Below are 13,957 nucleotides of genomic sequence, written 5' to 3'. Positions count from 1 at the left end.
AGCACTCAGTACTATATATTATACTATAGGTACTACAGTATAGGTCTAGGTACATTAGAATGTATACGTAGATACTGTAGTACCTACAGATAAAGCTAACACTATATATAGCATTTACTATTGCCAGACATTGTTCTAAGAGCATTAAATAAATTATTTAATTCACACTATGTACTATTACTGTCCCCACTTTATAGCTCAAGAAACCCAAGGAGACAGAGGTTAAGTAATATCATTAGTCAAGATTATACTAAGTATTAGAAGTAGCATAGTAAATATGGCTCCAGGCCAGGCAAGGTGGCTCACGCCTGTAATCCCAACACCCTGGGAGGCCAAAGCGGGTGGATCACCTGAGGTCGGGAGTTCGAGACAAGCCTGACCGACATGCAGAAACTCCGTCTCTACTGAAAATACAAAATTAGCCTGGCATGGTGGCACATGCCTGTAATCCCAGCTACTCGGGAGGCTGAGGCAGGAGAATTGCTTGAACCCGGGAGGCGGAGGTAGTGGTAAACCGAGATCGCACCACTGCATTCCAGCCTGGGCAACAAGAGCGAAACTCTGTCTCAAAAAAAAACAAAAAACAAAAAACAAAATACCAAAAAAAACTCCAGAGTATAACTCCTAACCATCATTTTATATATCATAATAGTCTCTCTTTTCTATAAGAGTATAAGAAAAAAAATTGAAATGACAGTAACAGTCTACAGAACTAGAGCTTTCAATACTTAACCATTTTATGATCATTTTTCGAATAATGTTACTAGAGGAAAATACTAAAAATTGGGTTATCTTCTTTAACAAATATCTTGATTATATATAGCACTTCTGTAACAATGCTAGGTAACAAATACAGGACAATCTCTTTTAAGAATATATAGTCTAATGGCTGGGTGTGGTGGCTCACACCTGTAATCCCGGCACTTTGGGCGGCTGAGTGGGCAGAACACCTGAGGTCATGAATTCGAGACCAGCCTGGCCAACATGGTGAAACCCTGACTCTACTAAAAACAAAAAAATCAGCCTGGCATGGTGGCGCATGCCTGTTAGTCCCAGCTACTCTGGAGGCTGAGGCAGGAGAATCACTGGAACCTGGGAGGCAAAGGTTGCAGGGAGCCAGTGTCACATCACTGCACTAGGCAACAGAACCTAGGCAACAGAGTGAGACTCCGTCTACAAAAAAAAGAAAGAAAGAAAAAAAAAGAATATATAGTCTAAGATTCATGGTTTAAAAATGTAAGATATTTCCAAATCAGGGCACATAAAATGGGAGAGTCCTTTTGCCTGAACTCCTGATCCCCTCTGAGCAGAATTCAGGAATATAAGTCAACATCTTCTAAACTCACAGCTGCTGAGGAAAAGTGAATCACTCTCTTTTATTTTGGGAGAACACGCTGGGAGTATTTTTTATTTTTGTTTTTTAAAGAAATTTAAGCGAAAGCCACAAGTTAATTTGTTCATTCGTTTCATAGAGTTCTAACAAATACTTGGGATAACAACAGAATTTATCAATTGTAACCATGAACACAATAACCCAATCATAATTATTTATGCTGAATAATTGGCCAGACATAAGGTAAGCATGCACTTAATGTGCGCACATGCATGTACACGCACACACACAATCTACAGCTAACACATACCTTATCATGTCTCACAGTATTCATCAGAGAAAAACAAATTATATTGTTCTACTGTTAAATTTCATTTGGAAAAGAGAATTTAGAGAAGATGTTGCTCCTAAAGGAGCTTTTCTTGCACATGTTAATAAAAATACTAATTTGCTTTCTCTTTATGGCACTTTATGGCTCATGATGTATTTTTAAATCTCCTGACATTCCAATACTCTATACTATAACATAATTTATATTCTTTGAAAATGTTTATCTATTTTTATTAAGGACCAACACTGGTTTGATAATTTTTTTTTTTAAGATGGAGTTTCGCTCTTGTTGCCCAGGCTAGAGTGCAATGGCACGATCTTGGCTCACCACAACCTCCGCCTCCCAGGTTCAAGCGATTCTCCTGCCTCAGCCTCCCAAGTAGCTGGGATTACAGGCATGCACCACCATGCCTGGCTAATTTTGTATTCTTAGTAGAGATGGGGTTTCTCCATGTTGGTCAGATTGGTTTCAAACTCCTGACCTCAGGCAATCCGCCTGCCTCGGCCTCCCAAAGTGCTGGGATCACAGGCATGAGTCACCGAGCTTGGCCTGGTCTAAGAATTTCAAAGGATAAGAAGGAGTTATTCTTCCAAGCAGAAGAAATAACACAACAATAAAAAGCAAAGCTAAACTAGTGAGTGAGCACCAAATGCAAGATAGAAAGCCACAGATAATGAAGCTGAAGAATTCAGGCAGATAGCAAACTGTAAGAGGCCTTGGGTGGCGTGTCTTGGAGTTCAGATTCTGTTCTTTAATAGGAAACCAGTGCTGAATTTAAAGCAAGAGCATAGCATTGTTATATTTACATTTTTAAAACATTACTATAGATTTAAGACTGGAAGTAAGGAAGTGGTAATAAGGATGAATGGAAAAACCCAGATTCAAGAAATACCTGGTAAGTTAAGCCAACAGAAAGGAGGATATAAAGCAGAGGAAAGAGACTGTCACTCCCAGATTGTTAGCTTGGTCTGCTGGGTATATGACAAGGTGGAGAATGCAGAAAAAGATAAGTGTTCAGGGCTATAGTCATAACACCTAGAATAATGCCTTGGCTGTGGCAGCTGTTCACTAAAAATGTGTTCAATTTGTTGAATTAATGAATGCGTAAGCAGGTATTTAGAGGGAAGTATCAAGCACAGGGGAGACTTGAGACTAGGGATACAGAACTGATGTGTGATCAGTATATTGATGGCAGTTAAAACCATGAGAGTAAATGTAATTGCCCAGAAACTCAGAAGGGTGGAGCTAGTTCTCTGTTTTCATTTATAAAGGGCAGATGAAAGACACTCCATGAATAATACTAAGAAGAAACTGGGGAATAGCAAGACAGCCAGAGAAGAGTGGAGTATGGAAAATAAGAAAATAAAAAAGAAGAGTAGTCATCAATATCACAGGCAGCAGAAAAGTACTATTAGATAAATAAGGACTGGAAAGTGTCTCGGATTTGGTGAAATAGGGGTCAATGATAGCACTGGCAGAGAAAAGATTATATCAAGATGCAGGAGGTTGAGGAACAAGTAAGAAGGAGAAGTTTACGTCAATTCTTAGGATGCTGGGCTGTAAAGAGAAAGAGAAGGGGGCCAAGGCTAAACAGAAGTTTCTTTCCTTTTTTTTTTTTCTACCAATGGGAGACACCTGAGTGTATTTACAGTAAAGAAAAGAAGGAAAAAAAAAAAAAAGAAAAGAAAAAAGAAAAAGAAAAGAAGCTGGGAGAAATGAATAAGTTGAAGATATAGGAGAAAATAAAACTGAGAGCATTGTTCTGAAAGAGATAGAAGGAAAGAATAATAATAATATTACTAAGACAGGAAGAGGACTGGCCTTGAAAAAGAGTCAGGATAAAATTAGAAGGAGGTAAGGTTAAATAGAAATGTATTAGAATTAGGAAATACTGGGGGTAGGGAGATGTCAAGAGAATTTACAGCTGTATTTGCTTAGTTTCAGAGACAAAGCAGATCCGATCAGTGTCTGAAAGTAAGCGGGGGATAAGCTGAGGTGAATAGTAAATATTTGAGATAATTACAAAATGACAAAGAAAAGAATGCATAGAAAGTGTTAAGAGCCATGTAGATTAGACAAAATGGAAAAATACGAAAACGTATTGGTGGGGTACGATGGTTCATGCCTATAATCCCAGCACTTTGGGAGGCTGAGGTGGGCAGATCACTGGAGGTCAGGAGTTTGAGACCAGCCTGGTCAATGGGATGAAACCCTGTCTCTACTAAAAATATAAAAATTAGCTAGGCATGGTGGCGGAGCGCCTGTAATCCCAGCTGTATTACAAAAAAAGGAACTACTACTAGCAAGTACAAATTAAAATAAGTAAAAATTTTTTTTACTCTAAATAGTCAAAATGATAACATTGGCATATACCTACTTTTAAGGAACTCTAGGTAAGGTGAAAGACACAAAGGCATGTACATAATTTCAATACAATAAAGTTGAGTGCAAGGATAGACATATAGCTAGAATACAACTAAAAAGAAGAGCCACTGGGAGTGTTGGAAAAGATAATGGCTGTATCCATAACACCTAGAATAAGTCTTGCTCGTGGCAGCTGTTCACTAAGAATTGTTGAATTTGTTGAATTACTGAGTAATAAAATATGAACCATACAGGAGGCAGTTTTACGTAACGGAAAATAATATAAGGCAAAAAAGACTTAGGTCTGAATTTGGGCTTTCCTACCTATTAGTTGTGCTATCTTGGAGCTTCTTTCTAAGAAGACTGTTTCCTCATCCATAATACAAGGCTAGGAACTACTTTTCAAAATTGCTATGAGGAACAAATAAGACAAGTAAGTTACATAAAAGAACCTAAGTGATTATTTGAATAAGGAGGAGTAATCTGATTATGACATCAATAGTTCAATGACCACCAAATTACTTTTGTTAATTTGGTTACTTACTGGCTAGTCAGATGTCCCTCCCTTCCCTCACAGCTTCATGAGATACCTTTTAAAGGGGCACATTGGGTTGAAAAAGATATTTCAAAGTTGTGGTTAAAAAAAAACCTAGGTCCTCTACCACCACAAGTGACAAAAGAAAGATAAACAGTTTAGATGTCATGAAGACTATGTTCTTAGTATAAATAGAAAATAAAACCAGAGGCAGATACATAAAAATTACAAAATAATTGAATCAGGATTTTTTTCCTTGTTTTTCTCCAAACATTAGTTCTGATTACATTATTTAACAAATACATTTTTTAAAGCAGACCTGATATATCGAGCCAACTATAAATTATAGAAATGCCACAATAACTGATAACAGACTAAACCCATCTGTTAAGAATTAACCAGTAGTCAAATAATAATGTAGTTTAATCACTTATTATTTGTCAGCTTTTAGCTTTCATATATTACTAAATCTCTGATTCTCACAACAATCCTATCAGGTAAGTAATAATAATAAGTAAGCCATTTTGCTGATGAGGGAATAGAGGCACAGAGTGGTTAAATAATTTGCCCAAGGTCACATAACTAGGAAATGGCAGAGTGTGGGTTCCATCCTTGTAATCTGGTTCCAAAGCCCAGAGCTCATAAATATATTTAAGATCTTCTGAAATGGCTGGGCTAGAGGTATCACTCTTTTGATACCTCTTGTAGTATAAGCTCATAGAGGTAACTATCATCTCTCAGTTGAAAGCTGCACCTTTGAGATCAAGCATCTTTGCATGTTCTGTCATTATAAGCTGCAGTAGCAATAGTTACTAATTCACCATGTACAAAGGGCTTCTCTAGCATACTATCATACACCTGTTTCTAAAGGCACTTGGGAGCCTTGGTTGCATCCATGCTGACATACAGACCCATAAGCTGATGCTACCTGCACTCCTATGATTTACTAAGTAGATTAAAAAAAAAAAAAACAGAAATTTTCATTCTAAAGGATGATGTATGATAAATCGCTTATACCTATGCTTAACATAAATATTCAGAGACCTCATATAAAACATAAAAATTGTTTAAATTTACTTCAGTAAAATTTTTAAAAACTTCCTTGGACCACAAGATATAAATGCTCAAGACAAAGTAAACATATGCCAAAGTTCTCATGAAGTCACATAAATAATAAAACTTTAGCATGCCCCACCCCGATCTTGGCCAAAATCAAATGCTTCAGGAAGTTTCTAATTTTATTAGTGTTCATAGAATATGAATAACATACATCTCCAAAAGGAATAAAAACATGTAGAAATCCCTTATAATTTTCATCCTACCTAATATTACTTGATTTCAGATGCTCCTCTGATTTCAAGTTTTCGGTCCTCATCTGGGACTTAAATGAAACGTTTTCTCCCACAATGACTATCTGCAAGAACATCCAATTTCTCATAAGGTAGAATGGTTTAAGACATTCTAGATAGAGGAGAGGAGGAAAATATGAGTTAACCCACAGTAACAGAGAACCCTTATGAAGAAAATTATTTTATCGTTATTTGAAATTACTTAATGTGAAAGGTAAAGGAAAAATGTCAAAGCCCTTTTCTTTTTTCATTGTTTCTTAAAACAAACATTTAAAAATTCTGTCTCATATATTTCTAACAGATTCTAGTCTTAGACCAAAATGTTATTCTAATGTTCCTCACTGTCCAAAAGCTGAGTGATCTCTATAGGACAAACAGATACCAATTACCAAGCAGGGCTCTTTTAAGATCAGTGTGAGAATGCCCTATAGAATATAGGAGCAGATGAACTTCTTACCGAAGAAAAAATATATAAAGCAATTAAAACACAATTATAGGTAGTACGAATAATGCTGAAATTCTAAGGTCAGCTGAAAATGTCAGGTTTTTCAATTCTCATTTACTGCACAAATATTTGGTCATTTTTACATTGTAGATACAGTATTAAGGACTAAGTGTACAATTATGAAAAAAAATCAATATGGTCCCTGCCATGGATTTAAAATCTAGTGTAGAGACAGACCAACAAGGAAGGAGGCAGCAGTGGTTAAAAGCCTGGCTTTGGGAGTCACACTTTCTGTACCCCAGTGGTATGTCAGATGCAAATCAAGCCACAAGAAAAACAGCACAATTTCTTGGGACTTCAATTTAACTCAAAGATTTGGACAAAGTTATTATTATTGCTATTGATAATTGCTTATGTTTATAATTATTACATGCCAGATACAAAGCTAAATATTCCACATGCACGATCTCATAAAATGGGAGTATAATATAGTAAGAGTGTCTTATATTCAAACTGCCTAGGTTCAAACCAAGCTCTGCCACTTACTGGCTGTGCAACCTTAGGTGAATTCCTTCTCTAGACCCCAGTTTTGTTAGCAATAAGATGGAGATAATAAAATACCTACCTCATTGAGGTGTTTTGAGGATTAAATGAGGTAACAGAAGTAAAGCACTTAGGATTGTTCCTTGGTAAGTAAGCCCTCAAAAACTGTTGGCCATTATTGTCATTATCATTTTATAGTTATTACTCCTCTCAGCAATCCTAAAAGGTAAATGCTATTATTATCCTCAGTCTATAAATTAGGAACTTAAGAATGCATACTAATCAATTCTAGAATAGAACATTTTTCATAATTCTTCACAATAAAATATGTCTTAGGAGGAATTTCAAATATGTGGCAGGTCTATGAGGACTTTGCTGCCATATTTCCAAAGCATGTATTCAATCCCTGTGACTTTAGTAGCACTTTAGTGGAAAAGAATGAGATAAAATACTTTATGATAAAACTCAAGTTCCTCAGCATAGCATATAAAGTCCCACAGCTGTCCACTTTATACTTTATGATCCAATAAACCTGAATTACTCGTAGTTTCTTGTTGTTTTGCCCCTTAGTATCCTTATTCATGCTTTTCACTCATCCTAGAATGCCCTCCCACTTTCCTCCTTGTCTGGTTAACCTGTTCTTGTACTTTAAACTCAGTAACTCCTAAAAGCAGGTCTTGGCTTGGCTGAGTACTCCCAGTGCATCTTAATGCCCACATCTATTATTGGACTCACGGTACTACAATGAAGTTATTTGTTTACACATTTCCTTCACTACAGACTGTCCCATTCAATTATGCATAACGTAGTGCATGCCATACAAGTTGCTCAAATAAACTGCGGTTAATTTGGACTAACTTCAACAGAAGGTAAAGAGCCTAAAAACTCCAGGTTTCTTAAACCTGACAATAGTTTTTAAAGTCTTCACGAAAACAATCGGATAGGTTTTTCATCTGAGAACCAGGAATAACACGCTTTTCCTTAAGAAAATCTACCATTTTATACAGTCAATCAGAGAAATACATAATCATTTACTTGGCTCTCTGAAATTCACATTTTGCTTTCATCATAGTGGGATCTATATAATATACAGAGAACATTAAATATTCCTGCAAAAATATAAAATCTAAAACTTCAAACAGAATATAAACTCACAACCCAAATGAATGAAACAAGAAATGTAGGTTAAGCCATAAACAGGAAAGCAATTTCCCCTCATCCCAATTTTTACATTAAACAAGGTATGCCAAAACAACGCTTTCCAAAGCAATGAACCCAATGTTTTCTGAAAATTGTCCCTTTTTTGCAACAACCCCGTACCTTCTTGAAATAATAGATTAAAATTAGTATCTCAATATATAAATGGTCAGAGAAGGCTACCTTGAAAGACATAACAGAGTAATCAGATGCTTTCACATACAGATAAAAGGTTAACAGAATTCCAAACAAGAAGGAAACCAAAATGAAGCAAAAATATGAGTAGATACTAGAATTAAAAGCAGTGTTAATATAAGTAATAGCAGGCGAAATTTATTTGGAAATGGTAATAATATGAAAAAACTAACTCTGACAAAGGGACAACATTACAAGACAAAGTACAAGGAGTTAATATGAAGAAAACAGGCTGTCAAGAGCACAAGACAAGACACAGACTGGAATAAAATATTTGTAAAACACACATTTCATAAATGACTGTTATTTGAAATATACAAAGAACTCTTGAACAATAAGAAAACAAGCAACTCGATTAAAAAAAATGAGCCAAAACCTTAACAGACACCTCACCAAAGAAGATATACAGATGGCAAATAAGGATGTAAAAGATACTCCACATAAAATGTCTCAGGGAAATGCAAGTTAAAACAACAATGATATACGACTACACTATTAGAATAGCTGAAATCCAGACCAATTACAAAACCAAATGCTAATGAGGATGTGGAGCACTGAGAACTCTCATTCACTGCTGTTGGGAATGCAAAACGGTATAGTCACTTTGGAAGACAGTTTAGAAGTTACTCACAAAGCTAAACATAATCTTATCATATGACCTCTACGTATTTATTCACTTGAGCTGAAAACTGATGTCTATACAAAAATCTGCACATGAATATCATCAACTTTATTTATAATCACTAAAACCTGCACATATCATACCTGCACATGAATACCATATCAGATTAATTTATTATCACTAAAACCTGCATATATCATATCAGCTTTATTTATAATCACTGAAAACCAATTTATCCATTCACCTACTGAAGTAACCAAGATATCCTTCAGTAGGTGAAAAGGATAAGTAATCTGTGGTACATCCAGACAACATATTATTATTTAGCACTAAAAAGAATTTAGCTATCAAACCATGAAGAGACATGAAGGAAACTTAAATGCATGTTACTAAGTGAAAGAAGCCAATAAAAAATGACTATATACCACAGGATTCCAACCATCTGACATTCTGGAAAAGGTAAGAACTACAGAGGTAGTAAAAAGATCAGTGGTTGCCAGGAGCTGGAGGGGAGGAGAGGGGATGAACAGGCAGAGCAGAGAGGATTTTTAGGTCAGTTAAAATACTCACACTGGTCCAAAGCCACAGAGGGTACAACACCAAGAGTGAACTATAATGTAAAATGAACTCTGGGTGAATATGATGTGCCAATGTAAGTTCATCAATTATAACAAATGTACCACTCTGGTGGGGAATGTTGATAATAAGGGAGGCTATTCATGTGCGTGAGCAAGGGGTATATGAAAAATCTGTTATCTTCCTTGCCATTTTTCTGTAAACCTAAAGCTGCTTTAAAAGAAAAAGAAAACAGGGTGTAACCATATCCTTTGACAGGTGACAGTGAACAAAAATTACCTTGGAAAAATAAACTGTGTGTATGTGTGTGTGTGCATGCACGCGCACGCACACATGTGTATATGTTTGTTTTAACTCTATTGCCCAGGCTGGAGTGCAGGGGTGCAATCATGGCTTCAGCTCCTGCTTTAGCCACCCAAGGAGCTGCAACTAGAGAGGCATGTGCCACCACATCTGGCTAATTTTGCTATTTTTGATAGAGACAGAGTTTTGCTGTGTTGCCCAGGCTGGTCTTGAACTTCTATGCTCAAGCAATCCTCCCGCCTTGGGCTCCGAAAGTGCTGGGACTGCAGGTATGAGCCACTGTGCCTGGCTGAAACAGTGCTTTACAAAATGTAATGCTCCATATAAATTTAGATTAGGGAGAAATAAAGTTCAACTTTCTAACTTGGAACAGGAAGATAACATGAAAGATGGACAAGTTAAAACTAGCAACAATATTTAAGATATTGTCTGATTTAACAAAATACAGTATTCTGTAAATTACTGTGGAACAAATAGTATATTCTTCTACTTCCTAGTCTCTCTTCCAGGTAGTCTCTGAAACTGAAAAACAAAAGATACTCAGAAGTCAAACCTGATATTCTCACAAGAGCCGTTATTTAGTCCATACTTCCAGATGACAATTTAATTATCTACACAGTTCTTTTTCTTGATTATTTTCCTGAGTAAAGAAATGGGTGCTGTGTAATAATAAAATAATTCAACAAATAAAACCAGATGCAGATTATATAAAACCTGTGATAGATTAACTGCCCCCCAATAAATCACACACCTCTTGGCATTTGTACCCCTGGAACTCCTACCAATCCTGAGTTTGGCCATTTGACTTACTTTGGCCAACTCGACTTCAGTAATGTGACACTGAGACTTTGTAAGCAATGGCACATTTGGGCTTGCCCTTTCAGAACACCATCAAAACAGTATGAAGCTGAGGATGAGAGACTACTTGGGAAGAGAAACCCAGTTTTCTCAGCTATCAGAGCCATTTCAGTTGAGGGCCCAGACATTTGAGTGAAGTTGTTTTGGACTATGCAGGTCAGACTTAACTTCATCTAGATAGTCTGAGAGATGGGAAACCAGCAACCAAAATTTTTGGACATTTTAAACAAAGGTATGACATGCATGTAACTAACTGACAGTTCCTTAAAGAGTTTTGTTAAAGGGTTTTCCTTTTGTTAAAGGAAAGAGTGGGAGTACAGATATTATTTGGGAGTCATCAGCATATAGATATTCATTAAAGCTCATGAGATGGGATGACATTGCCAAAGGAGTGTTAGAGTAACAAGTCTGAAAAACTTGACCCACAGCCCTCGGACCACATGTAGCCCAGGATGGCTTTAACTGCAGCCCAACACAAATTCATAAACTTTCTTAAATCATTATGAGATTTTTTTGCAATTTTTTAAAGCTCATCAGTTATTATTAGTGTTAACGTATTTTATGTGTGGCCTGAGACAATTCTTCTTCTTCCAATGTGACCTAGGGAAGCCAAAACATTGAACATTCCTGGCTAGACTGAGAAGGAAACAAATAGTAAACAGACTGAGAACCAGTGGCCAGAGAAGTAGGAGGTAAATTTGTTAAACAAGTGTCCCAGAAGCCAAATAAAGAAAAAGCTACAAGAAAAGAGGGCAGAATCAATAAATGCTCCTGGTGCATACATAAAGTAAAATGAGGTCTGAGAACCAATCACTGAATTTAGTAATGGGGAAGTCACTGAGGATCTTGTTATAAGAGGAAAGGAACTGAGGCTAAAATTGAGTTTAGACAATCCTGTCTAGGAAAAGAAAGGCAGTAGCTAGAGAGAGATGTGAGGGTCAAAAGGGATTTTAAGATGGAATACATAACATGCTTTTTTTATAGGATGGGATAAACAACAACATAGAAAAGAAACAACAGAGAAAAATAATGGGTAAATACAGTCTCATGAGTGCCATAGGGACTTGTCTGAATATGCATATGTTTAAAAGGAAAAAAGTCCCTGAATCAAACAATAAAAAATTAATACAGAGAAGGGAAGGTAACTAACAATTTTAGGAGATCTACTAAATGACTAGTGAAAAACGTAAGTCATCCTGGGTTTAGTTTTCATGACAACCTGAGATTACAACCATTTTTCCAATCTTATGATTAAAGAAACACGCAGAGATTTTAGAAAACTTGCCCAATGCCACAAAAATGGTAAGTGCTAGGACAGGAATTCAAATCCAGGTACAGTATCAGAATTCTGAAGCCTAAACTTTTTCTGCTCATTATTTCACAAAGTATGACAGACCTCAATCTTCAACACTTCATACACTAAAAGCTAAAGAGCAAGTATCTCATTAATTATGATTTATTCAGTCTGCCTTTTTTTGAGATGGAGTCTCGCTCTGTTGCCCAGACTAGAATGCAGTGGGGCAATCTGGGCTCAATGCAACCTCCACCTCCTGGGTTCAAGTGATTCCCCTGCCTTAGGTGGGAGGAGGATTCAAGAGATTCTCCAGCCTTAGCCTCCTGAGTAGGTGGGATTACAGGTGCATGCCACCTGGCTAATTTTTGTATTTTTAGTAGAGATGGGGTTTCACCATGTTGACCTGACTAGTCTCCAACTCCTGACCTCATGATCCGCCTGCCTCAGACTCCCGAAGTGCTGGGATTATAGGCATGAGCCACTGCACTTGGCCCCCAGTTCACCTTTTTGAACAGCGTTAAGACACATCCACATCCTTTTTCCCTTAAATCTGATAAAGAATTCTTCTCCAAGAAATCCTCCTGGTTTTAACTTTAGCGTTAAGTTCTTTCCCAGTTCTCTCTCTAGGTGTTTTCCTCACTCTCTCTTCTTCCTCAACATAATGTAAAACAAAAATCCTAATTTTAGAAATTTTTTATTAATGAGACAATTACCAGATAATATAGGTTTACTGTTATTTTCTCACATGAATTATACCGGAGAAATAAACATACAGACTTCAATAGCAATTGCAGGATCCAAATTTGATGAAAATTAAAACCCTATATAGATCTAAGAAGCTCAACTGCAAGCATTTAATAAACACAAAAGAAAACCACACAAAGGCATTTTAATGAAATGACTGAAAAACAATGATAGAAGAGGGAGAGAAAAAAATATATATTACATAAGAAGGACTAAAGATAAGAATGATGGCTAAGTTCTCATCAGAAAAAAGTTAAGCCAGAAGATAACTGAATAACATCTTTAAAATACTATGGGGAAAAAATGCCAATCTATAATTTTATATCCAGCAAAAATATTCTTTAAAATCTAAGGTGGAAAAAAAGACATTTTTTAGAAACATAAGAGCTGAGGAAATTTGATATCAACAGATCAATACTATAAGGAATATTAAAAAGGAAGCACTTTGGGCTGGAAGAAAGTGATACCAGATGGAAGCCTTGAACTAAACAAAGAGATGAAGAGTGCCAGAAATAGAAAATATATGAGTAAATATAAAATAACATTTCTCTGTTTTAAAACTTATTTAAAAATTAATTTACTGCTTTAAGAAAAAAAAAAACCCTATATTTTGGAACTTAAAACAAATGTAGAATCTGTTTGACAACAGTAGTACAAACAAAAGGAAAGGAAAATTAAAGTGTTATACTGTTGTAATATTTTATATTATACAGAGTTATATAATATAAAGGTGGGTAATGTAAATACTAGAGCAATAAAAAAAAAAAAGAGTGAGACACAGTTCATATATGGAAGACATTAGGCAGGCATGGTGGTGCATGCTTGTAGTCCCAGCTGCTTAGGAGGCTGAAGAGGGAGGATTGCTTAAGCCCAGGTGATTGAGACTGCAATGAGCCATAATAGTGTCACTGCACTGTAGCCTGGGCAATAGAGCTAGACCCTGTTTCAAACAAACAAAAAAGAAAGAAAAAAACAAAAACAGAAACAGAGAGAGAGAAATAGATAAATCTATAATTATTTGGAGATTTCAAAACTCTCTCAATAACTAACAAAAAGTAGGCAGAAAAACCAGTAAGATGGCCTGGTGTGGTGGCTCACACCGGTTATCTCAGCACTTTGGGAGGCTGAGGCCAGGGTAGACGGATCATCTGAGGTCAGGAGTTCAAGACCGCCCTGGCCAACATGGCAAAACCCCATCTCTACTAAAAACACAAAAATTACGTGGGAGTGGTGGCATACGCCTGTAGTCCCAGCTACTCCAGAGGCTG

The 13,957-nt window shown here is 36.4% G+C and overlaps 1 protein-coding gene across 13 annotated transcripts in view; it reads right to left on the bottom strand.

The window, feature by feature from the left end:
- SMG7 (SMG7 nonsense mediated mRNA decay factor) overlaps positions 1-13,957 on the bottom strand; it is an 81,670-nt gene that overhangs the window by 47,061 nt on the left and 20,652 nt on the right. For 4 of the 13 annotated variants that reach the window (XM_012444357.3, XM_012444362.3, XM_012444360.3 and 1 more), the window contains exons 2-3: positions 6,983-7,119; positions 5,886-6,024 (exon numbers count right to left, since the gene is read on the bottom strand). The exons of 4 other annotated variants lie outside the window; for them this stretch is intronic. In XM_012444357.3, coding sequence (XP_012299780.2) covers positions 5,886-6,001 — 116 coding nt within the window. In that variant the 5' untranslated portion in view covers positions 6,002-6,024; positions 6,983-7,119. Of the gene's footprint in view, positions 1-4,352; positions 4,440-5,885; positions 6,025-6,982; positions 7,120-13,957 lie in introns of those variants that run through there. 5 more of the 13 variants (XM_012444358.2, XM_064370481.1, XM_012444363.3 and 2 more) reach the window with 2 other exon arrangements.

Source organism: Aotus nancymaae, unplaced genomic scaffold (assembly GCF_030222135.1).
Source record: "Aotus nancymaae isolate 86718 unplaced genomic scaffold, 86718_ANA_hifiasm-v0.15.2.pri h1tg000108l, whole genome shotgun sequence".
NCBI classification, from domain to species: domain Eukaryota; kingdom Metazoa; phylum Chordata; class Mammalia; order Primates; family Aotidae; genus Aotus; species Aotus nancymaae.
This window is presented reverse-complemented; position numbering and strand designations above follow the sequence as displayed.